Genomic DNA, 25,136 nt, shown 5'->3' with positions numbered 1-25,136 from the left:
TGCGGACGCCGGCCTTTGCACACCTCATTACCGTAATAATTAAAATAGCACGTTATATATCTCGGAGGCCGACCGCGGCCCGAACTCTTGCTTCCCGCTCATATCCGTTATATTCGGTTTTGTAGTTTTGCGCTTTCATTAATTCGACGATTACGCACTGCCTTCCTTACGGGCGAAGAACAGACTCGAGAGGCACGCTGCTGAGTTTCGATACGACATTCCTCTCTCCATCACGCGTGCACACGTGCGTACATACGCGCGATCGTAAAATTCTCTAACGACGTTTTATTTCTCTGCACTTTCTTGAACCGATGTTCCTATGTTTGTTTTTTCTTTCTTTTTTTTTTTAATACAGTACGCAATTGCCGGACTATCGATACGTGTGCAGCTGATCGGCGAACTCGCGCACGATCGTAATCGGCGCGTGTCTAGAGTAACTATAATTCGGAGGTCAGTCGTCTAACGCTATCGAGCTATCGAGAGCCGGTCGTGGTGCCGAAGAAACGCGAAGTACATGTACGTAAGCGCATGAATACGAGATTATCTATGTACTTTCCTTAAAATGTATAAAGTCAAATCTAGCTTTAGGAAGCAAACACAAATGAACAACTTGCTTCAATAAGTGCAAACGGTGCCGTCATTGTTAATTCACGTTTGCTCGTGCTCATTTGACTTAACTTTGATCTGATAGCAATTCGATCGTTGCTTCTCCCTATACTTGCTACGTATTTGTTTCCTGCCACGTCGTTTCTAGTTTGAGTTTTACCACCAGAACAGCGAAGACAATCACGATAGACGCTACAGATATTTTTTTAATCTAATAAAACTTGCAGTTTATAAAAGTCTTTCAAGTCTTTCTTTCTTTCTTTCTTTTTATATAATAATACGAAGTTCCAAGTTAAGAAAATCATATCTTTTATTTAAAAACTATTTTGAATATCTAGAAATAATTAGTGTAGAGAATGTAGTGTAACTTACGATAAAATATCATTGCTTGTTAACTTGCTACATTATATAATTTTTTATGCATATTATAAGAAATTATTTTTTGAAGTAAATTAAAAGCCATTCTGGTGTTAAGCGCAACTCCATGGAACCATTGTGCATTTGCCAAAGTGTTTCCATTAAAAATTCAATGCTGAGGTCCAATTGTTTCGATCAGCATTGAATTAGGAATTCCATTTAAACTCAACGCAGAAACGCTACTCAACTAAAGATTTTATTAGGCTTTTTAAATAAAATACAATATCGACCGTGTGATTGATCGGTCAACGATTACTATTATTTTTTTTAAAGCAATATGTGACACGCCCGGCGCGTCTAGTATTTTAGCGACTACACCTTCGACCCGACAAAGGGTAGTTGGAGTCGTCGGTCGCTCTTTTGCAGTTGAAAAAAAAGAACGCAGGCACCACCACCGCACGAAGGTTCGTCAACGCTCGTAAAAGGCATAGAGTTGATTATTCTTATTTCTCTTTTTTTTTTGTTAGATTTACTTCGACAATCGTTAAATATATTACCGCACGCGGTAGTATCAAAATAAACCACACCAAGTGTAGAGTATAGAATATTCGTAGGTGTATGTATGTACAGAGTTATATAGAGTTCCTATTTACCATTGTTTTCTCTCTCTATTTTTTTACGCCCCACAAAAACCACCGAAACGTTGGTTTTCGTTTTATTAAAAAGTCAACTATCATCCCTAAATTGTTGCTGTTCCTTGCTTCTGTTGTTGTTGTTGTTGCTGCTGCTGCTGCTGTTGCCGCTGCTGATGTTATGATTTCATTCTGATATTTGCTGTTACCGTTAGGAAATACACTACGATTAAAGTATATCACAGATGTCAACGAGAAGAACGCTCTAGTGAAAAGAGTAAAGTGAACGAAACGAAGACAAATCACGGTTCTCGAACGCCGATTGTCCAATAATCGTCACAATAGATCGATCGAATCTTAAATGCCAGTTAAAGAAGTTAATCGTGAAAATCAAAATTTCTATACAATTCCAATACTTAAATACGAGAAGTAACTGTTGTATGATAATAATAGTTATCATATCCTTTCTAAATTCGATAAATTAGAATTTATATAAATTTGATTATTCTAGTTAAAGATCAGGCACGTGTATATATAATTGCAAAAAATTTACATTATTCCAATTTGGCTGATTAATTATCACTCCCGTTAGTCAATCCAGTGAGTACAATCCATATCGATCGATTGTAGACATCTTTGATATCCAATCGGCAAATCGCACGTAATTTTCAAGAGTTAGAGAATAAGGAAAGGCGAGACAGTGTGGTCCAATTAATTGCAGTTTTGTCGCGTAGACTCGACATAAGATCTCTATCTATAAACTACTACAACTCTCTCTTTTTTTTTCTAATTTTTATCGACGTGATCTACGTCGTTCTTCTTTCTACCAATTCCTACGAATCGACTTCCATCGACGACTTCAAAAACGGAACGAGATCAGTTCCGTTGGCAATAAGAGATTGTCATAGGTTTTCAAGTTGCGTGATACGCGCACGTCGCGCAATTCGCGTAGTCGTTTTGGGCTACGCATTTTTTTCTAATTATATCATGCCGTTCGTGCAATTGTATCTCATTTATGCGATGCGCGGGATATTCTTTTCTCTCTCCCGCTTTTTCCCCCCGGAAAGTTCAGCCACCCTCTAAATGCTCGACTTATTCGTCTTGGCAAGTTCACGGCGGCGAAGTGACTAGAATATAACGACTATATTGTCATGCACTACAGTCTTTCTTAGAGCCCTTTCTTAAATCCCTCCCGCGATCTTTCGCCATAGTGTGTTTCCGCCGTGCAGTGTGTACCATGCATGTAACATGTGTGTACTACGTTTCATTTCTTCGAAACGTATGACTAGTGGCTACATCGGCTTGTTCGCCCTGGATTAAGAGGGATCCAATGATCCGCCGTTGGAGGACGGTCTCTCGGGTGTATCCTTGCTCTCGTCCGTGCCGCCGCTGCCCCGACCAGTTCGCATCGTCGTAGCGGAGGAGACGGTGGTCGAGGCGTCCAGGGTCTCGTCGTCGCGCAATCTGCCGCCGCGTCGCTGTCCGTTGCTACTACTCGCCGAGTCCGTGTCGTCCACGTATATTCTCACGTCGGATCCGATAGCGCCGCCCTCGCCGATGTGCACCCCGCCGCCGCCGTTGACGCTCCCATTGCCGCTACGACTACCGCTACCATTGCCATTACCATTGCTGGTGCTACCGGCTGCGCTGCCGGTGACGGCGACGCTCAGGCTGGCGACGGCACTGAGACTACCGGCGACGCTTAGGCTGCCGGTGCCGGTGCTTTCGCTCGCGTTGCCACATGGCGACGGAACCTCGTCGGATCTGTCCTCGGTGGTGACGTAGATATGACTGTAACCCTCGCCGCGGATCATCGCGCTATATTGATCGCTGGCGATGCTGGTGGTAGGTGGACGCGCCAGTGGCATCCTGCGTCTTCAGTTTGGACGGCCTCCTCTCGTTGATAATGGACTGCACATCGAGGTCTTCCTGGGGTGCCGTCGACGCCGTTGTCGCCGTCGGACGTCTTTTCTCTTCTATCTTTGCCGTTGGCGCCTCTAGTCGAGCTTTGCCGCCGGCGTAGCCATTGGCAATACTAGGCGTTCTGCTGCTACTACCAGCACCTGCGCTCGCGCTCGTGGTATCCGATTGTGACGGTGATTGCGTGTCGCTTGATGTCCGACGGCTCATTGTCGCTTTGGACGGGTAGATCTCGGCGGTCGGCATAAGGTAACGATCGCTTGTCAATCTCGGCGGAACGCTCAGAGTGCTGCTCGAGCCGGGGGAAATGATCAGCGAAGGACTAATCGGCGGCTTACTCACGGTTAACAGAGACTTGTTTTCACGCGTTTCACTGGTAGCCACCTGCAAAATTGATAAAAGTATAATTATATTAATATTATATTTTATTAATTTCAAATAATATTCTTTGTAAACATTAGAAAGAACTTTTGTTAAGAGAAGGAGAGAATTTTATTACATTATTTTAGTGCTGTGAAGGCAAATAGCAACCAGAAATCTATTTGATAAATCAAATGAGTAAATACTTTTAATCCTTTTTCATGATAATTTATATATAACTAGCTATGCCCTGCCACGCGTTGCTGTGGCTCTCTATTCTTATGCTACGTTTTTTTCAAATTTTCTTTACTTTTGTTGTTTAACTTTCAAGAACTTTGCTTTACTGTTGCTCTTTTTATTTTATTTTTGAATAAGCATTTATCTATCTTTAATAAATTTAATATTCATTTATTCACGTACTTCTAACTTTTTTTTTCTAAAAGCTGCCATGGATTTAGAAATCCATTCAAAAGACTGTTTTAAATAAGTTCCTTTTTTTTCAATAAAATAACAGCCATCTTTATTTTTCTTATTACCTTAATTTAAACACAATAGAAACATTTTTCGCCTCTCCCAGTCTCACCCCGTCTCTCCCTATCTTTACCCGTCTCTCCCCGTCTCTCCCGGTCTCTCCCCGTCTCTCCCGGTCTCTCCCCGTCTCTCCCGGTCTTTCCCCATCTCTCCCGGTTTGCTACTTATTTCTTATTTAATATATGCAATTTGTATTTATCGAAATATATTACAATTCTTTACCTGCAATTTTGAACTTGAACGTTGTACGCGACTATCTTGACTAGTTGTGGCGTAGCTGCGATGTGGAATAATTCGAGGCACGCTCAGGTTGCTCACAGGCTTCTCAAAAACTTCGGCAACCTCGAAGTGCATCGGTAGCAGTGACCTTCGTTGATGATGGCTTGAGTGGAAGGTTTGTCGGCGTTTCGACTTAAACTTGGACGGTCTTGAACTCGAACTGCGACGTTTCTCGTCCAAAGACATGGAAATTGAGGCATCTGGAAAATACAAAAAGCAATTATTTTTACAAGACACGATAGCAGAGAGAAAGATATGATGTTACAATAACCGGCTTATAAACAATTAATAGCTCTCACCATCGATGTTTCTCTCTCTCGGTGGATTGTAAATAAAGTTCGCAGGTAACGATCGAACTTTGGCCAATCCTGGTCGTCTCAAGACATGCATTTTTTCGTTTACCATTATTGACTCCTTATCGTCATCATCGTCTTCGTTGCCATCTATTCTACCATTCATGGCTACGTCATCTTCATCACCTTCCTCAAGAAGTTCTTCCTGCTCCGCCGCTAATTCTCTCTCCAACTGCGATTCCATATCAAGTTCATCTTCCATCTGGAATTAAAATATTTATACTTTGTAATAACAAGATAAAATTAAATCTGTTATATAAAATTGTTCGGAAACATTACCTGTTTGTGACTTTCCTCCAAATGCTTCATCAGCACGGCAACGACGACGTTCACTAGTACAAATTGCGCCATCAGAACAAAAATTACAAAAAATATCGGAGCGATAATACTGCTCACGCAACAATTTTTGACACAGTCTGCCGCATCGTCGCAATCGTCCCTTAGTGTGTCCTTCATAATTCCATTCCAGTTGTCACCGGTGGCGACTCGGAAAAGCGTCAGAAAGGCCATGCCAAAGTTACTAAAATGCGCGTGCTCACCCAGACCTTGGCAAGGCATGTCATCATTGCATTCTATGGTAAAAAGTTAGCATTATTTAATTACATCTTAGATATTTTTTAAATTACGTAGGAATTAAATTAATCATGTTAGAGAATAACAATTACCTAGTCTACCAAAAAGCTCCACTCCTAGCGCGGCAAATATGAAGAAAAGTAAAAAAAATAACAGTCCCAGATTGCCGACCTGTGGCAACGCCTGCATCACCGTGTCTAAGAGGGCACGTATGCCCTTCGCCATTTTCAAAAGCTTCAACACTCGGGCTATTCGCAACACTCGCATTACACGAATTATCGTGGGATTAATGGGGATAATTTTAGATTCGACTTCTTCTAGCACGATACCGACTACTGACAGTATCACTATCCCCACATCCAGTTGATTCCATCTGGAAGAAGAACATGTTGTTAGAACTATTGTTATAAGGCTATTGAGAATATTAAGCTTATATTACAAACAACAAGGTAATTTTTAGTAAACATATATTTATATAAACATATTGAAAAGAAGAAAAGGCTTACTTATCCTTCAGATACAGCTGCACGCCGAGGGCGACAAGTTTCATTATGGATTCGAGAATAAATACGGCGGTAAAGAAATAATTAAAGATTTTCAGTGCATAAGTGAGCGCTTTTGGCATCATGTAAAACTCCATTGCCATCGTAACGACATTAAGACCGATAACGGCGGCGATCGCCAGATCAAAATACTTGGACGTCACAACGTTATGAACGAATAACCGCGCTTTAGAGTAGTGAGAGTAATACGGCTGCTCGTGCATTTCTGAAAATTAACATTATTACATAATACCGGTATCCATAGATTTGTAATGTGCTGGCGTTGTAATAGTGGCATTAACCTAGCTGACCCGGCGGCTACTCACTTCGTCTCTTTTTCTCCATCTGCAACGCGCGCTTAGCCGCCCTTCGTACGCGCTCCTCTTTCTCCTGTTCTTCACGGCACCGATGAAAATTCTCGACCACCACGCCGACGAACATATTCAGCACGAAGAAACCCACCAGCAATATGAACGCGATGAAATATAATAACCGCCACTCAGAGTAATTTTCGATGGGCTGCAATCAGTTTCGTTTTGTTCAAATCGTTGGAAATTACACGAGTACCTGAGTTTTTATATATTTTTATAAATTTTATATATATAACTGTTTTGAACATATTTTAAAGAACACATTTTACCGTCATGCTGTAAATGAAAACATCCAAACTAGAACTTATGGAAAAGTATTTTTACGATTAATTGATAAGGAAGTATTACGGTTAACTGATAAGAAAAGAAAATATTTATTCTTTTATTCGTTGTGATTTGTTCACCTGCTGATCTACCCCGACAGCGTCTAGGCCGGTATACATGATGTTTACCCATCCATCTCGAGATGATAAGACGAATAATGACATAAGAGCTTTGCCAAGATCGTCGAAATTATACTTTCGGTTCAGCCACATGTTTCGTTTATCAGCCAGACAGTCCGTTTTATTGCGTACGTTTTTGATATCCGGGCCCTCGCAATAATAAAACGCACCTTTGAACAACTGTACCCCGAGAATACCAAAGATCACGAAAAACGTGCAGCAGATGAGAACAATGTTGCCGATGGGACGTAATGAAGACAGCAACGTCTGAACAACCAATTTTAAGCCAGGCGCACGATTGATGACTCGCAGAGGTCTCAGTGATCTCAGTAATCTAAATACCTATGTTTTTTTAACAAGAAAACATAACAGCATTAATTTATAAGCAATTGTCACATTAATTTTCATCAAAGTAGTAATTACTTAATTGGATAAATACCATTTTAATATTTTTACATTAGCCAGAATTTTTCTAGTAAAAAATTAAAAAGTATGTTATATTTAGTAACAAATAGTGATGATTTTACCCTTAATATGCCAAATATTCTGGGACTACTGGACGAAAGCAATGACATCAATAAATCAATTATAGAAATAATAACGAGAGCACCATCCATAATATTCCAGCCTGATGTGAAATAAGCGTCTGGACCATATAGCATACTTGTTGCAACGACCTAGAGTAATATTAAAAGTAAATCTTATGTGCAATTTTATAATTATAATAATTTCTCTTTTTCACCTTTTTTAGTTATTGTAAAACAAAATTTTATTCGAGACATTAGTTCCATCCAAAATTATGTAAATTTTATGCGAATAGAATTTCTAAATATTATATTGATGTGTTACCTTAACGAACATCTCGATAGCAAAAACGGCAGTAAAAATATAATTTGCGGTGGCCAAAAAAAGTCTCTCGCGACTGTCCGGCGGTATATTCGGTCGTTCCATTGCTAGTGTAATGCAATTTAATCCAATAAATAGCAATACCACGTTATCGAACCACTTTTTATCAACGAGCTGTTGACACACGATGCGAAATCTACAATATTGAAAATGTCACATATTCTTTAGTTGTACAAAAATATTGCTAATTATTTATTCAAGTTTAATATAAATAATAATAGAGAAGAAATAATTACAAGCTAATAAATAATTTTTCTATAAGTTATCTGTAGAAGTTTTCATTTAATAACGAAGATACTACAAGTAGCTATAATATATCTACAAAAACTATAATATCACTTTCTCTTCTATTGTATAACAAAGTCTGTATTTTATTCCTCTGGTGCTTAATTTATGGTATTATGTTTATTATTATTTTTTTAATATATTGAATATTATATATTGTAGCATTTCTTGTTCGTGACAAGAATTTAAATACTAATCAAGCAACATTATTTCTACTTGTAATATTACCTGTTATTTGGTGGGAATAAGTACAGAGAATAATTCTCGCGCTCCTGTAGGCAACCCTTAGGTTCAAAGAACATGAATATTTTTTTTATCTTCTCAATACTGCTTGCACTACCGTGACCGTTCGACGGCGGCGTCTGTTCGCCAGCCGTCCTCGGACGTTCCTCTTCTTGTTCGTGGTGTCGTTTGATTCTCGGCAGTGGACCGGTCTCTATCGAAAGATTGTTGATTGTACGTGGGGTCGAAGACGGCGCGAGCATTTCGTCCAACGGTAGGGTTTTCCTCGTGGACGTCTGGACATTCTCGTATCCACGCAATGAATTCCTTCGCGAAAGCTCGCCGATCCATCGCATCTGCAAATTGCGATGTTCTATTATAGAGATTTGTGTTCTATATGGAAAGTAATTCGCGGAGCTCTTCTTTTTCAGTAGTTTAAGATGAAATAAATCATATCATAAAATAAAACGTAATGTTAAGATATGTTTCATTATTTTTGTAGCAGTAATTTGTTAGATTCTAACAAATATCAACAAAGATATTACGTTGTAATCTACCTGATTAGGCGTAATTGTGTAACGACGAATCGACCATGGGCCATGGCCCTCGAGCGAATTATTAGGACTCAAACTACGATTATTGCTTGTCAGGACGGTAGTTCGATTATTGGGCGCGTCGCGTTGCGTATCGTTTCTTATCGAACCATGTAAGTAACCGCCATTAAATCTGCAAGAAATGACACATTATAGATATTACAATTATTATATTATAGTATTTATATAATTATTTAACACAGTGTTTATTTTATTTTTTTGTGTGAATTTAAAGTATAGAAAAAATTAGCAAATTTTGTGATCTTAATTAATAATCTGCAATTAAAAACTGTTAGCTAGGTCAACTCTAAATATTAATAATTATTAAGCAAATATTTATAATATTTATTTAATTATTTAATTTATAATTATTTATTTAATTATTTGTATCTTTCATGAGTGATTCAGAAATAAGTAATGCTTTTTTTGACTTACGTTAGATTGGATCCAAGAAGAGTACTGCGCCCGTTATTGAGTACAGTAGTGTGGCCGGTGTGCTCGTCATCGCTTTGCGACCATCGTTTCCTCCGCAAAGATGGCCGTGATAAGCGCCACGAGTATCCTCTTTGTACCCTCGGTGGACTGAAGTGGAAAGAAACGTATTAGAAAAAAAGGCATTTAATGGAACCGAGAAACGAAACGCAGATACCTAGAACTTGAGTCCCTCGTCGAGGGATTAACAACGGCCGTAACGAGGCTTATGCGTCTCGGGAATTGACCAGTTATTAAGTTATTTGTCGGTATTTTGGTGGATACATCAGGCAACTTTAGGGTATGCAATCCCGAGGGTATACTGCACTGACTCTGCAATTATAGAGCATCCGTCATTATTGTATTTTCTCCTAACGTACCTTTTTTTAATCCGATATTTTAATGAAATGCAATAGGAAATCTTCTAAATTTAAAATTATATGAGATAATTTCATCATATATTAATGGCATGTATTAATTTGTTATTAAAAAAATGATGAAAAAGTTTCCATTTTCAAATACAAACACGAATATTTTGTTACATCAATTGCGTAATGAAAACTTCTGCCTGTGCGTAACGACGAAAAATTTTTTTTATAGAGCTGAAACAACGTACGCCAGATCGATCGATGGATTCAAATGAAAGGGCAGCAGCCGGATAAACTGCTCGGCAATTGAGGTCTCTGTAGCCGACGTCCAACGTGGTGTTCGGGGAGTCTTGAGGAGTGGCTGCTGTATGAGTGATTATCGGCGGCTGACCCGCCACACCCATCATCTTGCTCTCTTTCTGGATGTTACACTTGGGTTCATCGATCTGCTGCTTCCACACGCTGTTCTGCTTTTCCCTGTTGTCCTTATACTTTCTAAGCTCTTCTGCGCTCTGCCACGAATTTTTCTGATCCTGCAAATTGCGCGCACACGAGTAAAAATTGACGTCGGGTAAAACTATGATGAATAATCTAAGATGTAATAAATCATTTACTGAAAATTTGCGATAATTTTATTCATTTTTCTCTACGCAATCAATATAATGAATAATGTGTGAGAAACTCGGAAATTAAGTATATTATTTTACATATTTAATTCATGCCTTGAATACTTTAGATATTTTGCGAATCTTTATAAAATACCATACCGATGTTTTCCTATAAAAGTTCGAGAAGAGTTTAGCAAAAATATAAATGACTTTTGCAATCAATCTTTTCTGCATGATAAGAAAAAACGAGAAATGAACGAGCGTAGAATACTGGATTTATTTATGTGGAACGACCGTGAACAACTACCTGAGTATACGTATCGCTGTCAGAGATCGAATGCGATCCCGATATTCTCGATGATCCGTCCTCGCTGCCCATTCCAGCCTCTTTTGCAGCGAGTCTTTTCGCCAATTCTCTCTGCTCTCGTTCTCTCCTCTCATTTCTCTGCAAAATACAACAGATTTATAATATTCGTTATTTATTCACATATTTATCCGTTTATCAATATTAATCCGTTTTTCATAAGCATACATATATTTAAGATAATTTTCTCTGTAACTTAAATCAGTGAGATTAAATTTTGAATCTTATTGTTTCCTGCTTGAATTTATTATACAATAATATCATTTTTGAGAGTAAGGAAAAGATTAATATAATAAAAAAATTTTTGTATCTTATGTATTACACGTCAATAAATGTCAAACTCAATAGGAAAAATGTTACATCTTCCTACCTCTGACGAGAAACCTTCAACGAGAATTGCGACCAGAAGATTAAAGAGGACATAATTGCCAAAAGTCATCAACGCTACGAAATAAAGCGCAGCCCAATGAGACGTCTTCTGCATGCCGTTGAAGAGAACGACGTTCCAATCTTCCTGTGTGAGGATCTACATAAAAAAAAATAAGAAAAGATTCCGCTGCATATAAAACGAAGTAAATGTCTATATTTATTTAATAAGGCACGTGATCGGCAAGACGTTTTTTTCGAAGCGTGCCAAAAATTTATGCAATGTAAAACATGCTCGCGGGTGAAAAAAAAAATTCATATGTCTTTAATATCAAGCCTAAAATCGCATGTTTATTTGTGTGTGTGTGTGTGTGTGTGTAAATAAATACGGTCACATAATTGAAATTATTGAACAAATGAAACAATACACAATGAAACAAACAAAATAGAATTAGTAATTATAATAATATTATAATATAATGCATATTTATAAATGTATTCATCAACACTGAAAGATTGTATTGTATCTATTAATTTGTGGTTGTCAGAGTTTTAATGCTTAATAAGTCGTCAACAATTATAATTACATTAGCTTAATTACACTATTTTTAGTATTGAATTCGGATAGTACAGAAAAATATGTAACATGTTAGATAACTTGAATTAATTTAACTTAAATTAGAGGCAAACAATTTATTTTTACGAAATATTCTTTAACTTACATTTTTATTAAAACCACTTAGAATGTAGCTGAAGCTAGAAGCCAAAGGCAGCAGCCAAACGCCAAGCGGCCAGAACCGAACGTCATATAAACGTTTCCAAAGTCACCATTTAATCAAACGTTAAGAATTCCCTGGTTATGAGATTTTTAACAAACTTTAAAAAATTTGCATAAGGCTTAGTCATTATAATACATAATCGCTCATTTGCGACAAGACTTGTAATTTATCAACTGTTATAAATTTTTTCAACTAATTTTTATCGTTTTCCGCGCCTTACTCCTAAATGCAAAATACGATTTCCTCCAAATTTGGCTGGAAATATCTTTCCGTAACGCAGAATTAACCGATCGATTATTCGCGAGAAGACATTCATTTTCCTAATTGTTATAAATATTAAAAAAATTAATTTTTATCGTTTTTTGCGCCTAACGCCTAAACGCAATGTACGATTTCCTCCAAATTTGGCTGGAAATATCTTTCAGTAACGTACAATCGAATAATCGATCATTCGCGAGATGACGTGCATTTGCCTAATTGTTATAAATATATAAAAAATAAATTTTTATCGTTTTGTGTGTTTCACGCCTAAACGCAACGTACGATTTCCTCCAAATTTGGCTGGAAATATCTTTCAGTAACGTACAATCAACTAAACGATCATTCGCGAAATGACATGCATTTGCCTAATTGTTATAAATATTTAAAAAATTAATTTTTATCGTTTTGTGTGTTTCACGCCTAAACGCAACGTACGATTTCCTCCAAATTTGGCTGGAAATATCTTTCAGTAACGTACAATCAACTAATCGATCATTCGCGAAATGACATGCATTTGCCTAATTGTTATAAATATATAAAAAATAAATTTTTATCGTTTTGTGTGTTTCACGCATAAACGCAACGTACGATTTCCTCCAAATTTGGCTGGAAATATCTTTCAGTAACGTACAATCAACTAATCGATCATTCGCAAAATGACATGCATTTGTTTAATTGTTGTAAATATTTAAAAAATTAATTTTTATCGTTTTGTGTGTTTCACGCCTAAACGCAACGTACGATTTCCTCCAAATTTGGCTGGAAATATCTTTCAGTAACGTACAATCAACTAATCGATCATTCGCGAAATGACATGCATTTGCCTAATTGTTATAAATATATAAAAAATAAATTTTATCGTTTTGTGTGTTTCACGCATAAACGCAACGTACGACTTCCTCCAAATTTGGCTGGAATATCTTTCAGTAACGTACAATCAACTAATCGACTCATTCGCGAAATGACATGCATTTGTTTAATTGTTGTAAATATTTAAAAAATTTTTATGTGTTTCAGCTAAACGCAACGTAATTTCCTTTTGGTGGATAGTCGTAACGTACAACACCGACATCGCGAATGACTGCATTTGCTAATTGTATAAATTTTAAAATTAATTTTACGTTTTGTGGGTCACGCCTAAACGCACGTACGTTTCCTCCAAATTTGGCTGGAAATATCTTTCAGTAACGTACAATCAACTAATCGATCATTCGCGAAATGACATGCTGAATTGTGTAATATTTAAAAAAAATTTTTATTGTTTTGTGTGTTTCACGCCAAACGCAACGTACGATTTCCTCCAAATTTGGCTGGAAATATCTTTCAGTAACGTACAATCAACTAATCGATCATTCGCGAAATGACATGCATTTGCCTAATTGTTATAAATATTTAAAAAATTAATTTTTATTGTTTTGTGTGTTTCACGCCTAAACGCAACGTACGATTTCCTCCAAATTTGGCTGAAAATATCTTTCAGTAACGTACAATCGACTAATCGATCATTCGCGAAATGACATGCATTTGCCTAATTGTTATAAATATTTAAAAAATTAATTTTTATTGTTTTGTGTGTTTCACGCCTAAACGCAACGTACGATTTCCTCCAAATTTGGCTGGAAATATCTTTCAGTAACGTACAATCAACTAATCGATCATTCGCGAAATGACATGCATTTGCCTAATTGTTATAAATATTTAAAAAATTAATTTTTATCGTTTTGTGTGTTTCACGCCTAAACGCAACGTACGATTTCCTCCAAATTTGGCTGAAAATATCTTTCAGTAACGTACAATCGATTAATCGATCATTCGCGAAATGACATGCATTTTCCTAATTGTTATAAATATTTAAAAATTAATTTTTATCGTTTTGTGTGTTTCACGCCTAAACGCAACGTACGATTTCCTCCAAATTTGGCTGGAAATATCTTTCAGTAACGTACAATCGACTAATCGATCATTCGCGAAATGACATGCATTTGCCTAATTGTTATAAATATTTAAAAAATTAATTTTTATCGTTTTGTGTGTTTCACGCCTAAACGCAACGTACGATTTCCTCCAAATTTGGCTGAAAATATCTTTTAGTAACGTACAATCGATTAATCGATCATTCGCGAAATGACATGCATTTTCCTAATTGTTATAAATATTTAAAAAATTAATTTTTATTGTTTTGTGTGTTTCACGCCTAAACGCAACGTACGATTTCCTCCAAATTTGGCTGGAAATATCTTTCAGTAACGTACAATCAACTAATCGATCATTCGCGAAATGACATGCATTTGTTTAATTGTTGTAAATATTTAAAAAATTAATTTTTATTGTTTTGTGTGTTTCACGCCTAAACGCAACGTACGATTTCCTCCAAATTTGGCTGGAAATATCTTTCAGTAACGTACAATCAACTAATCGATCATTCGCGAAATAACATGCATTTGCCTAATTGTTATAAATATTTAAAAAATTAATTTTTATCGTTTTGTGTGTTTCACGCCTAAACGCAACGTACGATTTCCTCCAAATTTGGCTGAAAATATCTTTCAGTAACGTACAATCGACTAATCGATCATTCGCGAAATGACATGCATTTGCCTAATTGTTATAAATATTTAAAAAATTAATTTTTATCGTTTTGTGTGTTTCACGCCTAAACGCAACGTACGATTTCCTCCAAATTTGGCTGAAAATATCTTTCAGTAACGTACAATCGACTAATCGATCATTCGCGAAATGACATGCATTTGCCTAATTGTTATAAATATTTAAAAAATTAATTTTTATCGTTTTGTGTGTTTCACGCCTAAACGCAACGTACGATTTCCTCCAAATTTGGCTGGAAATATCTTTCAGTAACGTACAATCAACTAATCGATCATTCGCAAAATGACATGCATTTGCCTAATTGTTATAAATATTTAAAAAATTAATTTTTATCGTTTTGTGTGTTTCACGCCTAAACGCAACGTACAATTTCCTCCAAATTTGGCTGAAAATATCTTTCAGTAACGTACAATCGACTAATCGATCATTCGCGAAATGACATGCATTTGTTTAATTGTTGTAAATATTTAAAAAATTAATTTTTATTGTTTTGTGTGTTTCACGCCTAAACGCAACGTACGATTTCCTCCAAATTTGGCTGGAAATATCTTTTCAGTAACGTACAATCGACTAATCGATCATTCGCGAAATGACATGCATTTGCCTAATTGTTATAAATATTTAAAAAATTAATTTTTATCGTTTTGTGTGTTTCACGCCTAAACGCAACGTACGATTTCCTCCAAATTTGGCTGAAAATATCTTTTAGTAAAGTACAATCGATTAATCGATCATTCGCGAAATGACATGCATTTGCCTAATTGTTGTAAATATTTAAAAAATTAATTTTATCGTTTTGTGTGTTTCACGCCTAAACGCAACGTACGATTTCCTCCAAATTTGGCTGGAAATATCTTTCAGTAACGTACAATCGACTAATCGATCATTCGCAAATGACATGCATTTTCCTAATTGTTATAAATATTTAAAAAATTAATTTTTATCGTTTTGTGTGTTTCACGCCTAAACGCAACGTACGATTTCCTCCAAATTTGGCTGGAAATATCTTTCAGTAACGTACAATCAACTAATCGATCATTCGCGAAATGACATGCATTTGTTTAATTGTTGTAAATATTTAAAAATTAATTTTTATTTTTTGTGTGTTTCACGCCTAAACGCAACGTACGATTTCCTCCAAATTTGGCTGGAAATATCTTTCAGTAACGTACAATCAACTAATCGATCATTCGCGAAATAACATGCATTTGCCTAATTGTTATAAATATTTAAAAAATTAATTTTTATCGTTTTGTGTGTTTCACGCCTAAAACGCAACGTACGATTTCCTCCAAATTGGCTGAAAATATCTTTCAGTAACGTACAATAACTAATCGATCATTCGCGAAATGACATGCATTTGCCTAATTGTTATAAATATTTAAAAAATTAATTTTTATCGTTTTTGTGTGTTTCACGCCTAAACGCAACGTACGATTTCCTCCAAATTTGGCTGAAATATCTTTCAGTAACGTACAATCGACTAATCGATCATTCGCGAAATGACATGCATTTGCCTAATTGTTATAAATATTTAAAAAATTAATTTTTATCGTTTTGTGTGTTTCACGCCTAAACGCAACGTACGATTTCCTCCAAATTTGGCTGGAATATCTTTCAGTAACGTACAATCAACTAATCGATCATTCGCAAAATGACATGCATTTGCCTAATTGTTATAAATAAATCGATAATATTTAAAATTATTTTTATTTTTGTGTGTTCACGCCTAAACGCAACGGATTCCCCAAATTGCTGAAATATCTTCAGTAACGTACAATCGACTAATCGATCATTCGCGATTGAAGGCTAATGTTATAAAATTTAAAAATAATTTTATCGTTTTGTGTGTTTCACGCCTAAACGCAACGTACGATTTCCTCCAAATTTGGCTGAAAATATCTTTTAGTAAGTACAATCGATTAATCGATCATTCGCGAAATGACATGCATTTGCCTAATTGTTGTAAATATTTAAAAAATTAATTATTATCGTTTTGTGTGTGTCACGTTTAAACGCAATGTACGATTTCCTCCAAATTTGGCTGGAAATATCTTTCAGTAACGTACAATCGACTAATCGATCATTCGCAAAAGGATGTGCATTTTCCTAATTGTTATAAATTTTTTTTAAATTAATTTTTGTCGTTTTTTGCGTTTCACGCCTAAACGCAAAATACGATTTCCTTCAAATTTGGCTGGAAACATCTTTGATTGAATTGTGCCCTCTGGAAACGCTTATATGACGTTCGGCCCTGGCCGCTTTGTGTTTGGCTGCTGCCTTTGGCTGCTAGCTTTAGCTGCATCCACTTGGATACATGCAATCGCGAGAGATCGACGTGCAGAACCAGTTGACGTTGCATCCGCACCGCATCTAAATAGGCTCGATAGAGCTACTAAACGTTTTGCCAATCAGTGTCGCCCAATTTGTAAAAATTCATGCATTGTATATTCTATCACAAATTTCTTTTTGCGAGAGCTTTAATGTCTATCCACACTTATTCGTCTATCTATTTTTATCAGTTTTCCAGTCTATCTTCTACTTCTCTTTCTATCCTGATAACGTTACACGCTGTTTAAAAATCTAAGAAATCATTAACATCCAAAAAGGAAATTAATATAAAATAATACCAAATGATTAATATTGAGTGTTAGTACGATTGTTATTTACATGAGCAAAAAATGTCTCGTAGTAGCTCTTAGTATTATTCATCAAAATGTTACACATCAAATCCAAATTTAAACAACTTTCGCGCGTGCAATGACACAGGAATGAGATTCAATAATACATTTAATACAAACAATACAATTAAAATGCAACTGTCGACATGTGCCATATTTAATTCACTCATAACAATTATTTGTAAATGTATTCTCTCCTTAAGTTAAAGCAAATGTATCGAATAAACGTAGGGATATATATATATCACTGATTATTTATATTACATAATAATTAATTGTACAGTGACAAATTTAGGAAGTTATCGATATGCCATCAGACTGCATTATAGAATACAAATATAAACGGAAACACGTGATAGAAAAGCAGAAACTCGTTCAAGCTGTTTCTGCAGCACATTAGTTGCTTCACATGAATGAGTGTGCTGAATCGAGATCGTAACACGCTCGTGATTAGAATTGTCGTCGCACAGTTTGATCTGCGCGAGCAAACAAAATAGTGAACGTTGACATGTATACGTATATACCGATTACACGTAAATACAAAGCAACCATTAAAGGCTCTGTCACTCGGCACGATTAACAAAGAAAGAAGAATGAACGAAGCGTGGGTGGGCTCAGGGGACAGTGGAATCAGATGTCGGGGTCCGTTTGCTCAACACGAGGAGATATATGTATATATACATATATATATACGATCCGGCAATTTGTACAGAGAAAAAACGTTGACACGAATATAGTTAGGAAAAAGAAGACCGTATACACGTAAAAATTAGCTACGCATATATACGTGTTTAAATATGTAAAAAAATCATGATAATATTTAAGCGTTAAGAGAGGAAGGAACAGTGGTACCTGAAAAACAGTGACTAGTGCCCAGACGATGTCGTTGAAATGTTTGCGATCACAGCGACACATTGGGTGCCGTGAGACCACCTCGGCACAGGTGCAGGGCCGACTCCGGTCCGCCCACATGCAAAACTTACCCCCGAACAGGTACATTCCTAGGATGCTGCAACCGAGACAATCCGCTGGCCTAAAGTATCCCCGCGATAGAGATCAACAGTAGGATAAGATGGGACCAGTGATTGAAGGGAAGGGACTTGGTACGATCTCCGTTTAGCGTTTCCGTTCTCATTGTACTATGTATATCCTGTCATTTAAGTAATTAATTATACAGAAAGTATAGTAAATTAACTTTTATCCGATTATAACCGTTATTACGTCAATGACATTTGGCTGCAAATATTCTACAAACATTGACGTCATTAAACTAGCATTTTTGCATTAATTGACAGATGACAGCTGACCATAACGGAATTGGATAATCTATAAAGTATGTCCGGATTAAAAAAAAATTAAGTATAAAATAGCACATTGATTTCTATTTATTTAATACAATTATAAACAGTTAGGATATTTAGTGTCAGAATGCACGCGAAAAATCTTTGTTGAAAAGTGAATCGCTTTTTACTCGTTTCAGCCTATAGTTCGTTATTTTTGTGCTTAAATGCTCAAAGTAACGATCAAGGTTTAAAAAGCTCATATTTTAAAAATACTTTCACAAAGAGAAATTTTTATTTTTAACTCTTATTGTGTGTGTGTGTGTGTGTGTGTGTGTGTGTGTGTGTGTGTGTGTGTGTGTGTGTGTGTGCGTGCGCGCGCGCGCGCGACACAAGACTTTTTCGATTTTTCCATTCATCGTGATATACATAAATATCCGACACTTTTATATCTAGGTAAACCATATTATAAAGCATAAAAATTTTTAAGTGACATTAAAGTAAATATTGTTACATATGTACAAGTGAATATATATACCAAAAATTAAATTTATCACAAAAACGCTTTTTTTCTCAAATTATAAATTTATCTAATAAATTATCATTTTTTAACATTTTTAATATTTCTCAAACTATTTTATTTATATTAAGAGATTTTTAAAACCGATTTATCAAATTAACTTTAACAAATTAATTTTAACAAATTCGTCTTTTTTTAGAGAACGGAAGCACTGCGTATCGATAAGGAATTAAGCATCTGTGTTGGACAAAACAGCAAAAACGACTGTCACTCGAAGCTCGTACAGTCACATTCTGCAAGTTCGGCGTGTCAGTATATATATAAATATATGTATTTTGTATATTTGCAACAATACAGGCGAATGCGTGTAAAGTAGGTATACATTTATGGATTGTGGGCGGATCGTATCGACTGTGTGCGGTTGTAACAGGCTTTATACGGTGGGAGCAAGGGAGAAAAATCAAAATTCAAGAAATTATAGTATTTTTTTTTTCAAATAAAATAAATTACAAAATTTATTGAAAAGCATTTAATTCTTCGTGAAATTATTCGAAGACGCGTTAATGTAAACCAGATATTTTATGTGCGTTTGCTCATGTCACGTAATCTCTCGATGTAATGCGTCATACAAGCATATTAATTGTTTAATGTTTCACACGAACAATCAATACTGCTAATTTTAGGACGCGCGTTGAAACAATAATTGACTTTAACGCGACGTGACATCTGGCTCGCGGAAGTCATAATAAACAGTTCGGGTTCCGCAAAAGAATCATTATCTGTCAAGCCTGTCAGTTGTATTACGTCCGTTGATATTTCTTGCGAATTTCGTTTCGTTGACGTCGAAGCAAAGTTGGAGGGAGGGGGGGGGGGCGCCGAACGCGGGCAAATATGACGAGAGCTTTAAATCAACGCCCGGGTCGACAGATATCCGCACACACTTTACGGATGTAAACTGGCGTGAAAATAAACGAGGCGGAAAGAGAGCTCCGGGAACGCGGTCGCGAAGTGAAGAGAATAGTGGAGGAGACAAGGCACCTGCCGTTGCAGAATGTCACGGCGAACGTTTGCGAGAGAGGGGAAAGAGGGATAATTGCCACAAGCGTAAATATATAATTTCTAATACGCAAAAATACGGTATAGTATGTATTATGGCGATTCAGTTTCAGCGATCAGTATTTACAAAAGATATACGCACAAAGCTACCGAGACTGCTGGTACTGTTAATATGATATTAACGTGCCTTACGCGATCTACCTGGCTTGTATCTCTCTAAGATTAGATAAAAGTAAAAATTGTGTTTTTCTCCACTACGACTAAGAAATACCAGTCGGCAGCCTCTCGGACTACCATAATAACCTGGTAACTTAAGCTACCAAAGCTGAATCAAATCTGATCCAACTTCTAGAAAGCATTCTCTCTCAGAATATGTACATGTTTAGTAAAAAAAAAAAATATATAATAACAATTTTAAATAAGTGTTTACTTTTAAATAGATGCAGATACGTGCGATAACGTAATGGTAAACGAGAGTAAAAGCTGTTTAGTTATTCTTCGAAATCTGTGTTGAGCCTTACTTAGCCCGTACGTTAGTTTACATCGAAGGTAAAAGCGCGTTCTGTTCGTGTTATTCGTGTGCGATGTACACGAGGTCTCATCTCGGGTTCAGTTCTCGGGTGTTCAATTATGAGGGTCTTGCTGACGCGGCGATTCTCTTGTCGGATCGAGTCGATATTTCACGTACGCATTGTACAACCCGGGACGAAGTTCTTTTTGCGCTCGAGTCGTCGTGGGCGTTTAAGAGAGAAAGTGACAGAAAAGTTACGGATAGAACGAGTAAGAGAAAGAAGAGAAAGAAGAGAGGTAGGGCAGAAGTACGAAGAGAAGTGTAATGTAAGTGAGTGAGGTAAAGTATAGTGAAGTACAGTGAAGTATACAGTTAAGTATAGTGAAGTACAGGTGAGAGATCAGAGAGAAATAAGCGTGTGGCAGACAGTTTATTGTGCTACACTGTTAAAAATGTGTAATCGTGATATCGAGGCATTGTTTCACGTACGTTCAGCGTGCGTAATTATCGTTGGTGAAGTGTGTGAAGAAAGCCCGGGACGCCGAGACGCAAGCTGCTGACTCGGCGTGATCTCATTTCCAATTCTGCAGAGAATCAGAGAACGCGGCTATTCGGTCGACGTCGCCGCTGGTCGCGGCGTTTCTTTTTAGCAGTGTAACTGGCAGAAATCTGTAGTGAGGTACATGAATGTCGATCTTCGTGAGAATACGTGATGTGCAGCGAGGTGTGATATATACGCGTGGTACAACAAGACAGCAACAACAACAACAACAACAGCAACAACAATAACAACGACGACGACGACAGCAATGGCGACCAAATGCCTAAGAAGGTACATCGCATGCAAAGCAATTTGCGCAACGCGCGCGTTGCACCGATATCAGTCGGGCAAGAGTCTCATTTCCGTCGACATATTGGCAGTTCGGGCCAGGACAAAGAGCCAATCCTGGGATCGCCGTGTAATCCTAGAACGGCCATTTACCGTGTCATTTAGGCAGGATATGGCATGTCCGGGCGATCCTAGGGGTGGCTGCTAAACAGATATTCCAAACATGTCTAGAGAACGTCAACGCTTGTCGTCTGGACAATTTTACCGTGACTTTTCAACATTTCTTGTAATTCCAGTAGACTCATATTTTATATATCTTTATCATTTTCATTATTGCTTCTCGTTTGAACACGTATAATAGATATTTATTCCATTTAGTCCACTAACTATACTTACGAACGTACCGAGATAATCGGCCGAATTTTCCGCGTCATGTGTATTGGAATCCTATTAGGATTTTATTAAATTAAGTTTGATCGTTTTGATTGAAATTTCATTGAGACTCTATTGGAAAGTTTCTCTATATCGGGCTTTGGTTTCTTACAGCATTAAAAGATTTCAATGGCGCAATAGACATTGTTACTAAACCATTTACTCCGATAACATCAATATAAAATCGATATATTAAAGTAACGTCAACATCGACATAGGGATAAGCGAATAAGTATGCGAAGCGTCTAAGCAGAGTTTTCTCAAGCCTGAGCGAAAATGTCTGCATTTTCACGAAAATCTAGAGTTTCTAAAAACATGGATAATTCAAATTATTATTTCATCAATGGATTTAATATTATGTGATATTGTTACATATCTCATTCTTCCTTTTATCTTTTTTTTTAATATGAATAATTGTGCTAATTTCGATACTCTTAAAAAAATTCGTAAAATGCAGATTTCGCTCGTCATTGCGAACACACAAAGAGAACAAACGCATGCGAAAGCATGCCAGAAGGGAGCCAGCTCGACGCGTTCGCAGAAGACGCGGCAGGAGGCAGCGTATTAACGCGCGCGCGTGTTGTGCTTGTGAAGCGACGGATAAACGCGAAATGAAGAAGCACCGGCAATCGTATGCAATGTTTGTAATAATCCACACTGGATAATCTGCATGTGCCCAGCCTGTGAGCCCCCAGCACCGCCTCAAGTCAGGCTTTTACTCCCTATTCTCTTTCTGAATGTATTCACAATAAAAGTACAACATTAAAGATCTGAAGAATAATCCCTCGGAGAAAAAAAAAACACTTACATAATACTTCGTTAAAGTCTTTCTCTATTACTTTTAAAGTCGGTACCGGTAGCCTCCTCCTGCCTTTCCCCCCTTCCCCCACCCGTCGAAGAAATGATGACGACATGCTGGAAAGCGCTTATCTCCCAATATACGTTACCTGAGGCCTCAGAAATCATATAAAGTGAAGGCGGACGCACGTTGCGAGTGATCGCACGACTTTAACTTGTCGGAAAATCAAGAAACGTGATAGTACGTATGTATACTTAGCGTATATATATATATGTAGATGCGGTGTAGTACAACGTTAATATATATGCACGAATAAATATATATATATATAGGTAATATACACTATATAGAAAAGTCAAAAATGCCCTCGAGAAGATACGTGAAAAAGTATCTTTTTTTCTTTCTTTTTTTTTTGGTAGGTACCTGAAACACCGTCACAATAGCCCAGAGTAACGAGTCAAAGTTTTTCCTATCACACTCGACGTCAGAGCTGCCTTTCATCGTTTCACAGAATTTGCAACCAAACAGGTTCATCCCGAGAATACTACAACACAACGAAACGTGCAATGTACTTCCTTATCCATATATATATGTATATATATATACGTAAACTCTGAGATAAAATGACAAAGAATGATGAAGAAAAAGAGAGAAAGAGAGAGAAGGGATAAAGCTCGATTAAAACAGAACCGCGATTTGTAAAGCATGACTCGGCCAAGTAACCGATCAGTTCAAAATGCGTATATACAAAATGTTTTAAAATTATCGGATGTTCTTTCAACTATAAAATCGATGACAAAAGTAGACGGGATTTTCTTTAGGGAAAACTCTCTAGGAGAATGTCACAAGCTTTTAACTTTAATCACTAATTATCTCTTGGAAGAGAAAAAGAGAAAGAGAGAGAGAGAGAGAGAGAGAAAAAAAACTAAATTAGAAGTCGATTTGAATAAAGTTTGCTTAACAGAATCAACTAATTCGTAAAAGCCTCGCTTAAAAATAACATTCAGGGTTCAATTTATCTACGATTGAATATCCCATAGTTTTACAACATTTCGTATATACCATATAATAATACGACGAAAGTGCAGACTCGATCGAGTGATATTCGTTCGCAATCTTTACGTCGTAAAGTATAATGTCCGTACATGGTGTATCTTATAAAATTTTTAAAAACAAACGAGAAAACTCGAATTGACTTTAAAATGAACTTTCGTCTTCCGTCGTAATCTGAAACCTTGGCCGAATCGGGATTTTGACTTGCTATCTCGATGCGAGTACATCGAGAGAACTTCGTTACTTAGCGCACTTCGGCCGATCAAGAAAGGAAAAATTTCTCTAAAGCGGATTTGTCGGAAACTTCATTCGCGGCTTGCGACTAAAGAAAGATGCAAGCACCTAGAGATGGCCGTCGAAGAAGACATACTACGAATCGGCGCGCAGAGACGTATCCGCCAACATTTGCATAGTTTCGTACGACTTTGTGTTCACTTCTGAAGATATTCACTTTATCTCGAAAAGAGTTTTGGGAAAAGATCTTCCGGATTTACGGATTCAACGAAACGCTCGAATGTTTCTCTTAGCTCTTTTTTATTCACGATTCTCTGAAAAATCAGCATATAAATAATTTTATACGCGACAAAAAATTAGTTTTGGAATCTATTCTATAGCCTAAGATATGTTTAAGAATATATTTACTCACGACTGCAAATAATTTAATTTTTAGATGTTTTATTAAAACTGTTAAAATGACTAAATAAATAATAAAATCTCTATTTTTTATTTTTAACATATAATTAATTATTAAAGCTGTCCAAATGTAGCAAAATATTCAATATTTGCGTCTACGTGTCTGCGGCAGACATTGGGCAATCAGTTGCAGTATCGACATCGCAATAGCGAGGGCTGCGGCTGCGGTGAACGGCAGATCGGCTATCGAACGGTCGTAAAACGCGTTGTAAACGCACGGATGTATATAGCGGGAGGTCCTACGCAGCATGACGAGATATATATAATATGTATATATATGTAATTCTGCAGAAGGGGGGAGATAAATGTTGAACATTCGCAAGCTGTTCTAATATCGAGGGCCACACCGAGGCGCACGCACTTAATATAGGCGCTCAGAGTAGCAAGAAAGAATGACAGCGGGAGAGATTCATGTATATGTATGAATATAAATCAACAATATAATATTGAACATGATAATAAATATATATATATACATATAGCCT

General features: G+C 36.8%; 1 protein-coding gene across 1 annotated transcript in view; it reads right to left on the bottom strand.

Annotated features, from left to right (window-relative positions):
- Positions 1–349: 349 nt before the first annotated feature.
- Positions 350–25,136, bottom strand: part of LOC105833774 (voltage-dependent T-type calcium channel subunit alpha-1G) — a 54,337-nt gene continuing 29,550 nt past the window's right edge. Inside the window, 19 exon segments of the mRNA XM_036288005.1 lie at positions 350–3,448; positions 3,450–3,899; positions 4,629–4,885; positions 4,985–5,240; positions 5,318–5,610; positions 5,704–5,984; positions 6,118–6,379; positions 6,480–6,672; positions 6,929–7,309; positions 7,495–7,644; positions 7,817–8,009; positions 8,387–8,736; positions 8,938–9,106; positions 9,409–9,555; positions 9,623–9,777; positions 10,061–10,345; positions 10,728–10,865; positions 11,155–11,310; positions 18,331–18,487. Coding sequence (XP_036143898.1) covers positions 2,912–3,448; positions 3,450–3,899; positions 4,629–4,885; positions 4,985–5,240; positions 5,318–5,610; positions 5,704–5,984; positions 6,118–6,379; positions 6,480–6,672; positions 6,929–7,309; positions 7,495–7,644; positions 7,817–8,009; positions 8,387–8,736; positions 8,938–9,106; positions 9,409–9,555; positions 9,623–9,777; positions 10,061–10,345; positions 10,728–10,865; positions 11,155–11,310; positions 18,331–18,487 — 4,810 coding nt within the window. The 3' untranslated portion in view covers positions 350–2,911.

This window comes from Monomorium pharaonis, chromosome 6 (assembly GCF_013373865.1).
Source record: "Monomorium pharaonis isolate MP-MQ-018 chromosome 6, ASM1337386v2, whole genome shotgun sequence".
Lineage (NCBI taxonomy): Eukaryota > Metazoa > Arthropoda > Insecta > Hymenoptera > Formicidae > Monomorium > Monomorium pharaonis.
This window is presented reverse-complemented; position numbering and strand designations above follow the sequence as displayed.